The sequence below is a fragment of the Dromiciops gliroides genome, chromosome 4, assembly GCF_019393635.1.
Source record: "Dromiciops gliroides isolate mDroGli1 chromosome 4, mDroGli1.pri, whole genome shotgun sequence".
Taxonomy (NCBI): Eukaryota; Metazoa; Chordata; class Mammalia; order Microbiotheria; family Microbiotheriidae; genus Dromiciops; species Dromiciops gliroides.
The window spans coordinates 477942702-477957238 of NC_057864.1; the positions used below are offsets into that span (position 1 = coordinate 477942702).

The following is a 14537-nucleotide window of genomic DNA, read 5'->3' on the forward strand; positions in this document are numbered from 1 at the left end:
CCTGGATTCAGGATCACCTGAGTTCAAAGCCGGCCTCAGACACTTGACATTTACTAGCTGTGTGACCCTGGGCAAGTCACTTAACCCTCATTGCCCTGCAAAAAATAAAATAAAATATTTTTTAAAAAATTTATTGATAAATTGGTGGAAGGAGTTTCCATACTGGGAGTTCTTGGCATTGCTAAAATTGCAGGTCAGACCCCTCCCCAAACATGATGGTGGATAACAAGTGGTGTCCAGGAGAGGGGGAAAATCAATGCAAACCCTGGATATGAGGGGAATCTTGAAGGGTGGGTGGGCTCAGGATAAGTGGGAAGAATGGGGAAGGGCAGAAGGTGGAAATGCTCATGGGAAATGGTGAGTGGGACACTTGGGCTTGATCATCAGAGATAAGGTGGAAGAAGTAGATTGGGATCAGATCATCCAAGGCCTTGAATGCTAAGCTAAAGAATTTGGAGCTGGGCCTCAGTTTTCTCCTTTATTAAATGAAGGCTTGGGGACGAGGTGAGATGAAATAACCTTGAAGTTCCCTTTGAGGAGGATGAATCTTGAAGAATATGTTGCCTAGATTGGGGGAGGGAGAGGCTAGAATTGGGGAGACTCTGGAAGGATGGTGGGCTCCTCTAGGTCACCTGACTTGGTGACTGCACCCTCCTGCTTCCAGGGGCAGCCTGGGCTCCTTACAGCTGCAGGTGCGGCTTCGGGATGAGACGGTGCTGCCTTCCAGCCACTACCAGCCCCTGGTGCAGCTGCTTTGCCGGGAGGTCAAACTGAGCCCCAAGGTTAGGGTTAGGGGCATGGGCATCCTGGCTTTCTCATCTGGAGCTGGGAAAATCCACCATCAGCAGAATCTTCTCCCATCCAGGGCCCTGGGTTTAGCACTGGACACTTCCAGCCCACCCCACCCCCCTCCTGCCAGTCTTCCCAATCTACTGTTCCCCTAGTTCCCTATTCTCCCTGGGGGTGGGCAGAAGAGGACATTCCATGGAATGTTTTCTGTGTGGGGCCCCATTGCAGTAGGCCTTCCTGGCCTGGGCGGGGGACCCACCTTGCAAAAGAACAAATTGAGGCCCTGGTTTGGGGGTGAAGTGAGTGGCCTAGCTGGAGGTCATCTCCCAATTCCTGGGGGGGGAGGGGCAGTGGATTTCAGCCTCACCCTTCACTGGACCCTTCCTCCTCCCATTCTGCCCCTCCCCTCCTCCAACCCCAAAGGACCATCCAGTACAGCTGATCTCCCTGATTGAAGAGACCACAACAGCAGAGTGTCGCCAGGAGGTGGCCACCAATCTGGTCAAGCTCTTCCTGGGGCAGGGGCTCGCCAAGGAGTTCCTGGACCTGCTTTTCCAACTGGAACTCAGGCGCACGGGTGAGAGGCCTTGCTGGGGAGCGGGGCAGTCCTAAGGGCCCAGAAGGTGTGGCAGTGTCCATGGATGGGGGTGGGGGAAGCAGGGACCAGCCCCAAGTGTGGATCTTTGGAAACATAGCTGAAGAGGTCTTCCTAAACTTAGGAGGAGTGCAGTGGGGAGAGCAATCAGAGAAGGCTTCCTGGAGGAAGTGAGGCTTGAGCTGAGTCTTGGAGGATGCAGATAAGCAGGGATAAGAAAGGAGAGCATCTGTCTAGGGGGAGGGGGAACAGTGAGAACAGAGGAATGGGCAGGACACTCCATGGGGCACAACTGAACGTCAGGGATGGTCAGAAGGGGAGGAGGGAAAGAGTCTGCCTCACAATCCCAGACCTGGGGGAGGGGCGAGGGAATGAGGCCATTGAAGAGAATATCTGTGGCCAAGTACCCCAGACCCTTGACTGTGGTGGCTTTTCTAGCCTCTGCCACCAGAGCAACCCAAGTCTCAGAACAAAGCCATATCTCAGATTCAGTTACCTTCCTTCCTTACCATCCTCCCACTCCTAGGACCCTCACAATCCTCTTTTTATTTTGTTAGTCATTATTTATTACACATTTATTAGCTATATCTGCCTGGCACATAGTAGGTGCTTAATAAATGTTTATTGATATTTCAGTTGAAGCCAACACCCTCTTCCGGAGCAATTCCTTGGCCTCCAAGTCCATGGAATCCTTTCTGAAGGTGAGAGGGAGGTGGGGGAGAGGGTAGGTATGCTTGGGGACAGGGATAGAACCAGAGATAGGGACAGACACCTTCCCACCCACATCCCTCATCCACACACTCACCCATGCTCTTCCATTTCATCAATGGGAGCCGCCTTTCCTGAAGACACATCATGGAAGACTAAGAGAGGGAGGGGAGGAAGCCAGGCTGAAGGAACAAGAAAGTACAGGGGACTCTCCACAAGGCTTCCAGCAAATATGGTGGCATGCATGGCTACAGCAGAGCCCAGCTCTCCTGAGAAACTCCCCAGCAAAGATGAAAAGGAGCCAGATGGTGCTCTGATCAATAAAACAAGAGGAAACACCAGCAAGCTTCTTCATGTAGTCCAGGACTTCATGAGAAGCCTGCAAGCATTCCTGGAGGGTGCACACCTGTGGTAAATGGGACTGGAAGCCAGTGAGATCGCCACCCTGGCTTGCACCTGGAGTCACGAAGACCCAAGTCAAAATTCTGCCTGAGATACCAGCTGTGTGACCCTGGGCAAGTCATTTAACTGCTGTTTGCCTCAGTTTCCCCATCTGCAAAGTGGAGATAATAATTGCATCTATCTCCCAGGGTGGTTGTTAGGATCAAATGAGATATTTGTAAAACCCTTTGCAAGCCTTAAAGCATTATAAAAATGTTAGCTATCATTGTTATTTCTCAGTGTTCTTTTCTAGATCATTCAACTTGGGTCCCCTAAACAAGGATGAGTTCTAGGGCTCTGTCCTAGGCCCTCTTCTCTCAAAGCACCTTCTCTCTTTCAATAATCTCATTGACTCCCATAGGTTCAATTATCATCTTTATTAAATGATTCTTAGATCTGAGACCTTGCACAAATCACTTACTCTCCCTGGGCCTCAGTTTCCTGTAAAATGAGGGGGTTGTAGACTAGCTGGCCTCTGAGGTCCTTTCCAGCTCTCTATATGGGGGGGGGGTGACCTATATGTTCAAATTCTCATCTCTCCCAAACTCTGATAACCAACTGCCTGTTAAGACATCTCCACCTGGATGTCTAATAGGTATCTCAAACCCAAACTGTCCAAAATGGAACTCATCTTCTTTCCTAAGCTTGTCTTTTGTCTAAACTTTTCTGCCTCTGTCGAGGGCACTATCATCCCCTAATATAGAATCTTCTTTAACTCCTTCCTTTCCTTAATGGTAGAAAGTCTTGCTTTTGTCTTTGTCACTCCAGCACTTCACAAAGGGTCTGACACATAATAAGTATTTAATAAGTGCTTGTTGATTGAATGAGTGAGGAAGTGGGACTTGACCCGAGCCCCAAAGGATGGTATTTGGCTAAGTGGAGAGGAAGGGGGATGGCATTCCCAGTGAGAGAATGCTTCCTGTTCTTTCCTTCATCCCGTCCCTGCCATGTCCACCATATGAACAGCCCACCCTTTTCTCCCTCCCTCCCTCCATGACCAATCCTGGCCCCTCTCTCTTGCAGGTCTCAGGCATGCAGTACCTACACAGTGTTCTGGGCCCTACCATCAACCGAGTCTTCGAAGAAAAGAAGTATGTGGAGCTAGATCCCAGCAAAGTCGAGATCAAAGACGTCGGGTGAGGACAGCTTCCAGCTTGAGGGAAAGAACCAGGTCCTTCTGTGGGTGGGCACTCTTGGCCTGTGCTATGGGGACAAAGGGAGAAAGAGAGGAATATGGGAATGCTTTGCCCAGTTCCAGACCCCTCAGGAGTAAGGGATTGGGTGCTAACGATCTCGAAGTCTTTGAAGGGCTAAGTGAGGTATAGATGTTGCATGATCCTGAAGTTGGAGGGAAGAAGGATCCCGGCTCTTTGTTTCTCCCTTTGTCTCTCTGAGGGAATTAATTCTTGATCTTATATTTTATATTTGATTTTATTCTGAAACCATATTCTGTATTCTATCTAACAAGCCTGGGCATCTTTTCTGTCTCTGGGTAAAGCTTATGTGTGCTAAAGTTTGGCCTCCCCCTCTCTGAAAAGAGATACCAAGGATACAATTACTGCTAGTTAAAGAAAAACTCTGTTCTCCATGTTCTCATAAAACACTGTCTCAGCATTCCCTGCAAGACTTGTGGGGTATCCCTGAGAAGCTGGACTAACTGACCTTGTCCCATCTTTAATAGTTAAGGTGGTCTCATCTAATTCTCTAGTCTCCAGTAAGTCTGTCCTTGTCAGTATCCTCAGGACGCAACTAGGACCCATGACATTCACAAAAGCATTTCTTAGAGATAGAGAAAAGCTATCATTGTCATTCCACAGGGAACTCTGCTTTCTTTGACATAACCAATAATCTCTCACTTCTGTGAGGCTGGCCAATTACATGATTTTTATTTAATTTGCGGTCTCTTAGCCAGAGACAGGACCATTAAATCTATCCTGTATTACCAGGTCACATGCCTCTGTTAATAAATGATATCTTGCACAGAGAATTGCCTCAGTTTACCTCTTTGTTAAATTTCATTCGCTCCTCTCTCTATGCTTGTGTGTCTCTTTCAATCTCTGTGTGTCTTTGTCTTGGTCTCTGTATTTCTGTCTGTCTTTGTGCATGTCTGTTTGAATCACCATATGTGCTTCTATTTGGGTCTTTATCTGAATCTCTGTATGTCTGTGTCGCTGTGTGTTTGGTAGTGTCTATGTCTATTTCTATCTTTATGTTTATATCTTGATATCTGTGTCTGTCCGTTCCTGTGTCAGTCTGTGTCTTTGGCTATGTCTGTCTGTGCCCATATCCATGTCTATGTTTGTGTCTATATCTGTATTTGCATCAGTGTCTATGTCTTTATCTCTGTCTCTGTGTGCCTGGGTCTTTCTGTATCTATGTCTATATCTCTGTGTCAGTGTCTATATCTGTACCTATATCTATGTCTATGCCTGTGTCTGTGCACATATCTGCATCTGTGCTTATATCTGTCTGTATCTATATCTGTCTCTGACTATATTTCTGCCTCTGTGTGTCTGTGTCTGTGTCTGTCTGAGTTGAGGGGAGGCTAGGAACACCAGCCCAGCATGGCATTCACTTCCCTCACTTCAGGTGTTCAGGGCTGCACCGGATCCAGACAGAGAGTGAGGTGATGGAACAGAGTGCCCACACCCTGCAGTCATACCTGGGTGGGCTCCTGTCGGCTATCAGTCGCTCAGTGAGGATGTGTCCAGCAGTCATCCGTGCCACCTTCCGCCAGCTTTTCAAGCGGGTTCAGGAGCACTTTCCTGAGAACAAGCACCAGGTTGGAGCCCATCATCTTCTAAGTTGGGACCCTGCCCCTGGGGTGGTGGCAGAGATTTCCCTCAGATTTCTAGGAGCCAAGGGAGGGTTATGAAAGCCAACTGGGTCAAAGGTTTACAAGCCACTTTGGGATTCTAGTAAGAGTGGAGCGGGAGCCAGGCATACAGCCTCTGAGAGCCTGGCATATTTCTGCTTTTGGAGCTAATACAATAATACCCATCCACCTACCCAACCTCCCACAAAGGTGTAGAATTAGGTACCTTCCAAGAGTCTTCAATCCCATTAGTGCATCCACTCCTCACAGGTAGGCAAAAGCAGGTCTAATGACCCCCATTTTACAGATGAAAAAATTGAGGTCCAGACTTTTAAAAGGTGGCACAAGTGGTTATTGGGACAGGACTTTAGGTCTCCTGACTCTCCTGGACTTCCCACTGTGCTAGATGATAAGTTGCCCTCTCTACCCCCAGCCTGGGTTGAGCCAAGATACTCCCCCCAGAAGCAGCTACATGGGACACAGCAGCCTGGCTGCTGCTGCAGGACAGATGGATGTGGGCAGGGGAAAAGGGGGGTTTCTGGGGTGCTGCTAACCCAGAGTAAGAGGGGACCCAAACCCAACCCACAGAACCTGAAGTTCATTGCCGTCACCAGCTTCCTGTGCTTACGCTTCTTCTCGCCAGCCATCATGGCGCCCAAACTCTTCCACCTGCGCGAGAAGCACGCTGATGCCCGCACCAGCCGCACCTTGCTGCTCTTGGCCAAGGTACCCGGGTGGCCCTTGCAGTTCGGTGGCTATGGTGGTTTATAGGTACTCTTAGGACCAAAGACAGGAGGAAGCTGAGCATGAGGTGGGGAAATGGTGTTCTGAGGGATGGGAGGTGGCATTTGGAGCTTGGGAGCCATGCTGAGGGTCTGGCCAGGGAACATATAGTAGAGGAGGTTGGCAGTGGGCCAGTAGGAAATGTTAGTGCAGAGATGAAGGGGGGGCAAACGTATTTAAAGACTATAGAAGACCTAGGTTCCAGTCCCATCTCTGAACCTAGGCAAGGTTAACTTCTCCAGGCCCCATGAAATTCTCAAAGACTTGCCAGTTTCGGGAAAGTGCTGATCTTCACTGTTGGAGTTTCCTTACCAGAAGTTCCCTACACTAGTGAAATCAAAAGCCCCGTTAAAAATACACACACATGGGGCAGCTAGGTGGCGCAGTGGATAGAGCACTGGCCCTGCATTCAGGAGGACCTGAGTTCAAATACTGCTTCAGACACTTTACACACTAGCTGTGTGACCCTGGGTAAGTCACTCAACCCCAATTGCCTCACACAAAAAATAAAATAAGATAAAATATTAAATAAAAATACACACACATGAAGATGTGGTTACTGTTTCAGAGTTCGAGGCATAAAAGGCTTCATTACCAGGAAGGAGATTCCAAAGTCTAGCCCTAACCCAGGTTCAAAAGCAGTTAGGCATAGTCCACTGGTAGGGCTGGGGGTGGTGGGCTCTATCTTTCCTGGACGAAGCTGTGGCATGGGCAGGGGAAGGCATGAGGTCTGTCTTCAGGGAGTCCAAGCCTTGCTGGAGAGATGGGCCTCCCAGAGAGGAAAGAGTGCCAAGGAGGGCGGGGACGTCACTGTAGACTGAGCGAGGGACTCAGCAAAGGCTGGAGGTAGGGCTCAAAGGCCAGGTGGGATCTAGCTCAGCAGGGAGGCGGGAGGAGGAGATTTGCTACAAAGGACAGAGTACTGACTGGATTCTGAGAACCTGAGTTCAAATCCCAACTCTGACACTAATGGCCCGAGTGGCCCAGGACAAGGCTAAACTGCTATGAGCCTCAGTTTCCTTGTTTGTAAAAAGAGAGAGTTGAACTAGATGGGCTATGAGGTCCCTTCCAACTCTTGAGCCGAGTCAGGAGAGAGGATCCAATCCTCCTCCTTCTCCAGAGGGAGAGGCTGAGACCCAGAGAAGGAGAGGGACCCACAGCAGGTGTCCTGCTCCCTCCACCGCACCATGCTGCTGCCATCTGTCGGGCTTCGGGGGTGCCCCCGTGTGTGGGGGTGGGAGGAAGGTATCTGGAGCAGCAGCTGGATCAGGCTGTAGGGGTGTGGGCTGGGGTGAGGAGGGACCACAAATCCATGGACCACCGTGGGCTTGATCCTGCCCCATCCTAGGCTGTGCAAAACGTGGGCAACATGGACACAGTGGCCTCCCGAGCCAAGGAGGCCTGGATGGAGCCCCTCCAGCCCATGGTCCAGCAGGGTGTGGCTCAGCTGAAGGAGTTCATTAGCAAGCTCATTGACATCGAGGAGAAGGAGGGTAAGGCCCCCTCCTCACTCGGACATCTCCAGCCTGGGGTGGCAGGGGCTGTCCCACATGGACTACATGAGAATGTTCCCAGCCCCTTCTGGGGGAGCCCATGGGCTCTGGCCCTGACTTAAAGGGTGTGTGTGGCCAGTGGCTCCTGGCTAGTTCCGTGGTTGGGAGGGGGTGGTAATGGTGAGGAGCTATCTTGAAGATCATTGACCACTGAGCCAGGAAGACCCACGCCCCATCAAGGAAAAAACTCTTCTTCCAAGGCAGTTTTTGTTGGGGCCTAGCTCCTTCTTGGACCCCGTATTGAAGGGGAGGAGGGATTTCTCTCCCCTCCCATCCCCCGGCTCTGCTACATACCTAGCAGCCAGAATACACCCAGGGAGGCTCCTCCTGTCACCAAAGGTCTTTGACAGCCCCCCTGCCAACTTGGGGATCAGGAATCTCTGGTCCTTCCTATCCTTTAGCAGAGGGCCAGATCTCAGCAAGCCACCCCGAAGGGGCTGGGATGCAGGCTCCTTCCTATGCATTCTCCATGGGCAGGCCTCTGCTACGCTGGGAATTGGCCCTGTGGGGCCCCCAAGATGGCAGTGGGAGAAATGGGGCCGTGGGCCCTGATCCTGCTGGGAGTCTAGAGGCCCAGGGGTAGGTCTGTGGTCGGGAGGAGGCCTTGGCCCAGCCGATGCCCTTCTCATCAGCCTCTCTAGAACCGGGAGGGTTGGAGCACAGGTCCAGATTTGGGGGGGGGGCAGGGATGCTCACCTGGCCCCGTGCCCCCCTTCTTCCTCCCAGAGTTGGATCTCCAGCGGGCCCTTAACCTGCAGGCCCTGCCTGTGAAGGAGGGGCCCCTCTTTATCCACAAGGCCAAGGGCAAGGGCCCACTCTTGTCCTCCTTCAAGAAGCTCCACTTCTCTCTCACCAGCGAGGCCCTCAGCTTTGCCAAGACACCCAGTGCCAAGGTAAGCGGGGGCGCGCTCTGGGGCTTGGCCAGGGTTGCCCAGATTGTCTCCCTAGCCTTCTCTCAGGGGCTTTAGATTTAGGCTCCCAGAGCCTTCCCCCAGCAGGACACCAGGCTTGTCAGAGCCCGAGGGTCCGGCCTTGTGGTGCCTGCCCACGTTTGGGGAGAAGGGCAGAGTGGCTTCCCTCACCATGTGAGCTACTTCCCAAAACAATACTTCGTAATGATTGAAGGGGACAGAGAACCAGATGACCAGATTTGTCATAGGGCAGACACGATGCCCACGCTGGTTTCTGTCCTGCCTTTAGCAGAGGACTTTGGGGACCTCAGCCAACCCAGCAAGTGTTTCCTAGGCTCAGTCCTAGAGCAGAAGGGAGCTCAGAAGCTAAATAGCCCAACCCTCTCGTTTGACAATTGGGGAAACTAAGGCCCAGGGAGATGAAGTGACATCTGTCTGGCTGATACAGGTAGTAAACATCAGAGGCAGGACTCGACCCCATGGACTCTCACTCATGGCCTCCCCTGCATTGGGTTTCTCTGAGGCTCTGGGATGGCCAGGGGGGGGGGGGGGATGGTTCATACAAAGGCTGCCCCCCCCACTGCCATCCTGGCTCTGGGGCCCTCCAGCCTGCAGCGCTGGGCTCTCCTCTGAGCCAAGACCCTCCCTCTTCCCCTCCCCTGGCCTCCTGCTCCAGAAAATGTCCTTCATCACACTGGCCAACATCCGGGCGGCTGAGAAGGTAGAAGAGAAGAGTTTCGGCAGTTCTCATGTCATGCAGATCATCTATGCGGGGGAAGCAGGCCAGTCTGAGACGGCCTACCTGCAGTGCAAGGTGAGCCTGGCTGGGCGGCCGCAAGCCGACTCACCTGCTTCCCCATGATTCCTTGGAGGGTTCAGAGCAGAGAAAGAAATGAAGAGGCAGAATCTCTCCCTCCCACCCACCCCCAACACACGCACACACGTGCACACACACAAGCACACACATATACATGCACACACATACACACACACACTCTTTCCCTTCCTCCCTCCTTCCCCCTCCTTTTTTCTCCTCTCTCCCCCTCCCTTTCTCTCTTCCTCTCCCTCCTCCCCTCCCTCTCTCCCTCTTTCTCCCCTCTCCCTCCTCTTCCTCTCCCCCCCTCCCTCCACCTTCTCCTTCCCCTCCTCCTCCCTCCCTCCCTTCCCCCCTCCCAGGAGGCCTTTGGGCTCCTGAATCCAGCTCCTTTCACTGGGAGTCGATTTTCCTTCCTCTCTATGTCACTTGTTGCTCCCCTCCACCTCCCCAGTGAGTGGGTGCATGTGTGTCTCCCATGCATGGGTGTATATCTGAAGGTGTACACTGTATACTTGTGCATCTGTCTGTGCTGTGCATGTACCTGCGTGTATATATAGGAGTGTACCTGTGTGTGTGCACAGCAGGAGACAGACCCAGGGACAGCTAAAGCACAGTCCCTGCCCTCAGAAGGCCTACAATCGATCACTCAACCAACACTGGTATGTGCCAGGCCCGGTGCCAGGCACTGAGATACCAAGATGAAACCCCTGCTAACCCCTCCCCCAAGGAGCTTGCCTTCCATCTAGTGTCCAGACCGGGAGCCGGGCTGGGCCTTGCTGAGAGTCGGGAGTGGCGTGGATGGCTCGTGCTGGGCTTGGAGTCAGAAAGAGTCAGGTTCAAATCTGCCCGAGGCACTTTCTGATTCAGGGACCAGTCTAAGCCCCACTTTCCTCCTCTATAAGTGAGGGGTGCTCTCAATGGCCTCTGAAGCCCTCTCCAGGGGGAGAGCCCCTCCTCAGGGCTAGGCACTCGGTCAAGGGCCAGACCCAGGGTCACCCTCGCCTGTGTTGCAGTGCGTGAACGAGCTGAACCAGTGGCTGTCCGCCCTGCGCAAAGTCTGCCTCAACAACCAGGGCATGCTGGGTGCCTACCACCCGGGCATCTTCCGAGGAGACAAGTGGAGCTGCTGTCACCAGAAGGAAAAGACAAGTAGGAGGGCCTGGCCCGGGGGTGGGCGAGGGGCAGTGCCTATGGGCCCCCGTGTCTGGTGGCCACACAGAATTCAGGCCCAGAGTTTAGAGGGTACCCGGGGGCAGAGATGGGACAGACACAATAGCCTGGGATGGGCAAGGACCCTAGGGATCCAGGGGAGGAAGAGATCAGGGAAGACTCCCTGGAGGAGAAGGAGGAGGAGGAGGCTCCTGAGATGGACTTTGATCAGCCTGAGAGGGGGGAAGAACTCCCTTCTGGGCTTGGGCAGCTGGCAGCCAGTTCCCACCCTGCACTCCGCCAAGACGGCCTGGACCCTCCCTTCTTTGTAGAGGAGCAGGAGAGTGGGCTCCTGGGTGAGAACTGTGCCTTCTCCTTCGGGACACCAGCCCCCAGCATGGGGAGGGTAGCTGAGGCACCTGGGTGGGTCCTCTGTGCTCCCTGGAGCCAGGCCCCTGCTCCACGTCAGGATGACAGCATCCGAGAAGCCTGAGGGCTCCCGCCCCCTGAACAAATTGTGTGGTCGTGCAGAGAGCACCGCATGAGGGAAGCCAAACTCTGCCAGAGCACATGGCTCCTCTGGCCTGCCTCCCACCACACGGGGTCTCAAGTGGAGACCATTGTTGTTGTGCATTCATCCTCCCCTCCTGGGTGTTCCCTGCTATCTCTAGGGGCAGGTAGAATTTCAGAGGCTGCGCTGGCTTCTGAACCCAGGAGCCCGGCTTCATCCCCGCCTCACCTGTCGGCTAGAGAATTCTATTCATGCTGGGTTGCAGGGCCGACCTTGCAATGCCTATAGGGAAAACGGGCTTCGTTATGGGGATACGCCAGGGGCTCGGGTCCTTGCAGGGCAAGAGAAGGTAAATCCAGCCTTCCCAGGCAGAGAACCGGCCACAACACAAGCCCTGCCTGTAAAGGACGCACAGCTCTCACCCACATGGGGCAGGCAGGACGGGCCCTGAGATAACAAGGGAAGGAACTGCCGATAGGCCCACCTGGTTGCTGGCTGGTGGCTCATCACTCTGGGTTACAGAAAACCCTGTGCTTGGAGGGCTGTGGGGGATGAGAGGCAATGACTAACTGGGAATGCTCTGCTGGTTGGCTGTTTTTATTCTAAGCTTAATAACCGGTGCTGTTGGCTATTTATAGCTCACCTCTGATCCTTCCTGGGAGTCAGCTGGGCTCTGGGCAGGCCTGCTCATGGGCTGCGGTGTGCACCATACTGAGGCAGGGAGAGAAAGGGACTAGTCAGGCCCTGTGCTAAGTGCTTGGCAATTTTCTTCAAAACAACTCTGTGAATTAGGTGACATCACTACTCCCATTTTACAAATGAGGAAACTGAGACAGGCAGAGGCTAAGGGATCTGCTCAGGGTCACACAGCTAATAAAGACTTGGAGCTGGATTTGAACTCAGGTCCTCCTGACTCTTGGCACATTGCTCTTTGTTCCACACCACTACAAGACAGCCAATCATCTTTTTCTCCCTACAGGTCTACTTATGTGGATGCCTGTCCATCTTCATATCCGGGACTCTTAACCTCTTTGTGTGGGTCTGGCGAAGCCTGAGGGTTCCCACTCAGGAAAATTATTGTATTTATTTATTTTTTTGCAGGCAATGGGGGTTAGGTGACTTGCCCAGGGTCACACAGCTAGTAAGTGTCAAGTGTCTGAGGCTGGATTTGAACTCAGGTCCTCCTGACTCCAGGGCCGGTGCTTTAACCACTGCGCCATGAAAATTATTTTAAATGTGTAAAATAAACAGAATTACAAAGGAAGCCGGTTATGCTGAAATAGTTTTCAAAGTGAGCCACTAGATGGTGCAGTGGAGAGAGTGCCGACCCAGTCATGGATGCCTGTGTTCAAATTCACCCTCAGAAATTTACTGGCTGTGTGACCCTGGGAAAGTCACTTCACCCTGTTTGCCTCAGTTCCTTACCTGTAAAATGAGCTGAAAAAGGAAAAGGCAAACCACTTTCATATTTTCATCAAGAAAACCTCAAATGAGGTCACAAAGAATTGGACATAATTGAAACAACTAAACAAAGCAAAGTTTTCAAAAAGGGACAGCTAGGTGGCGCAGTGGATAGAGCACCAACCTTGGATTCAGGAGGACCTGAGTTCAAATTCGGCCTCAGACACTTGACACTTACTAGCTCTGAGACCCTGGGCAAGTCACTTAACCCCAATTGCCCCACCCACCCACCCACCCACCCACACATACAAGAGAGCCCCTGCTCTATGGGAGTGCCCCCGAGGACCCTCCAACCTTGGTTTTGTGGAAGAAAGGTTTTCCTTTAGGTTTCTTCTGAGTCACGGGGGACCATCCCTGCCTGCTGATGAGGATTATGAATCCTGGGGCTGCAACATCTATTGGTTTCTACCCCCTAGACCGAGGTTTTCATTCCACCCACTCATCTCCAAAGGACAAAGTCCCCTGTTAGTACTTTCCAGCTTCCCCCTGTTCCCTCCCATGGGGTACACCTCATCTCTTGTCTCTCCTAGGTCTGGGCTGTGACAAAACCCGATACCGGGTGACCCTACAAGAATGGAATGACCCCCTGGACCCGGATCTGGAAGCTCAGCTCATCTACAGACACTTGTTGGGTGTACAAGACACAATGCGGTGAGAATGACATCTGTGACCTCCTTCCCCAGTGTTGCCCAAGAGGGGGCCCCCAGAACCAGGCCCCCCAGAGCAGGGTACCTGACGACCTCCTCCCCCTTTTCCTAGGCCTGGTAGGTTCAGGGAACCCAGACTCTTGGCTTCCTTTCCTTCTTGGGCCTCTTGATTCTTTTCTGACCCAATTTAATTTTTTTTTCTCAACAAACATTTATTTTTTATTTTCCATTTACATGTAAGGGTAGTTTTCAACATTCATTTTCATAAGATTTAGAGTTCTAAATTTTTCTCCCTCCCTCCCTCCCTTTCCTCCCCCCTCCACAAGATCGCAATCAGGTTATATATGTACAATCCACAAGTGTTCTTTTTATCAGTTCTTTCTATAGGGGTGCATAGTAAGCTTCCTCATTAGTTCCTTGGGATTGTCTTGGATCATTGCACTGCTGAGAGTAGCTAAGTCATTCACAATTTCTCATTGAACAGTACTGCTGTCACTACGCACAATGTCCTCTCAGCTCTGCTCATTTCACTATACATCGATGTTCATTAGTCTTTCAGGGTTTTGGGGGAATCATCCTGTTTGTCATTTCCTGTAGCACAAGTCCATTCCATTACAATCATATAACACAGCTTTTTCCATCATTCCTCAATTGATGGACATTCCCTTGATTCTCAATTCTTAGCCTCCACCAAGAGTTGCTATAAATATTTTTTGTACAATTTTTCCCCCTTTTCTTTTTTTCATGATCCCTATTGTTAACTGTTTCCCTTCCATCCTATTCCCTTCCCCATGATATTTATTCTATTATCCATCTTCTTTCATCCTATCACTCTTCAAAAGGGATTTGCTTCTGTCTGTCCCCTCCCCCACTCTGCCCTTCCTTCTTTTGCCCCTCTCTCTTTATCCCTTTCCCCTCCTATTTTCCTGCAGGGTTATAGAGATTACTCCACCCAATTGAGTGTGTACATTATTCCCTCCTTGAGCTAATTCTAATGAGATTGAGGTCTTTGAGCCAATTTTGTTTTTTGTTTTTTTGTTTTTAGTGAGGCAATTGGGGTTAAGTGACTTGCCCAGAGTCACACAGCTAGTAAGTGTTAAGTGTCTGAGGCCGGATTTGAACTCAGGTACTCCTGATTCCAGGGCCGGTGCTCTATCCACTGCACTACCTAGCTGCCCCTTTGAGCCAATTTTGATGAGTGTTAGGCTCATTTACTGCCCAGATTAAATAGATTACTCCACCCAGTTGGGTGTGTCTATTAGTCCCTCCTTGAGGCAGCTCTGCTGAGTTTAAGATCTTTGAGCCTTTTCTGATGAGTGTAAAATTCATTTACTGCCCTGCTCCTCTCCCATCTCTT

The 14537-nt window shown here is 51.6% G+C and overlaps 1 protein-coding gene across 1 annotated transcript in view; it reads left to right on the top strand.

The window, feature by feature from the left end:
- RASA4B (RAS p21 protein activator 4B) overlaps positions 1–14537 on the top strand; it is a 51707-nt gene that overhangs the window by 33408 nt on the left and 3762 nt on the right. The window contains exons 9-19 of the mRNA XM_043963754.1: positions 665–782; positions 1213–1366; positions 2021–2085; positions 3557–3669; positions 5123–5315; positions 5937–6074; positions 7480–7624; positions 8411–8577; positions 9272–9409; positions 10426–10561; positions 13064–13184. Of these exons, the coding sequence (XP_043819689.1) occupies positions 665–782; positions 1213–1366; positions 2021–2085; positions 3557–3669; positions 5123–5315; positions 5937–6074; positions 7480–7624; positions 8411–8577; positions 9272–9409; positions 10426–10561; positions 13064–13184 (1488 nt within the window). The remainder of the gene's footprint in view (positions 1–664; positions 783–1212; positions 1367–2020; positions 2086–3556; positions 3670–5122; positions 5316–5936; positions 6075–7479; positions 7625–8410; positions 8578–9271; positions 9410–10425; positions 10562–13063; positions 13185–14537) is intronic.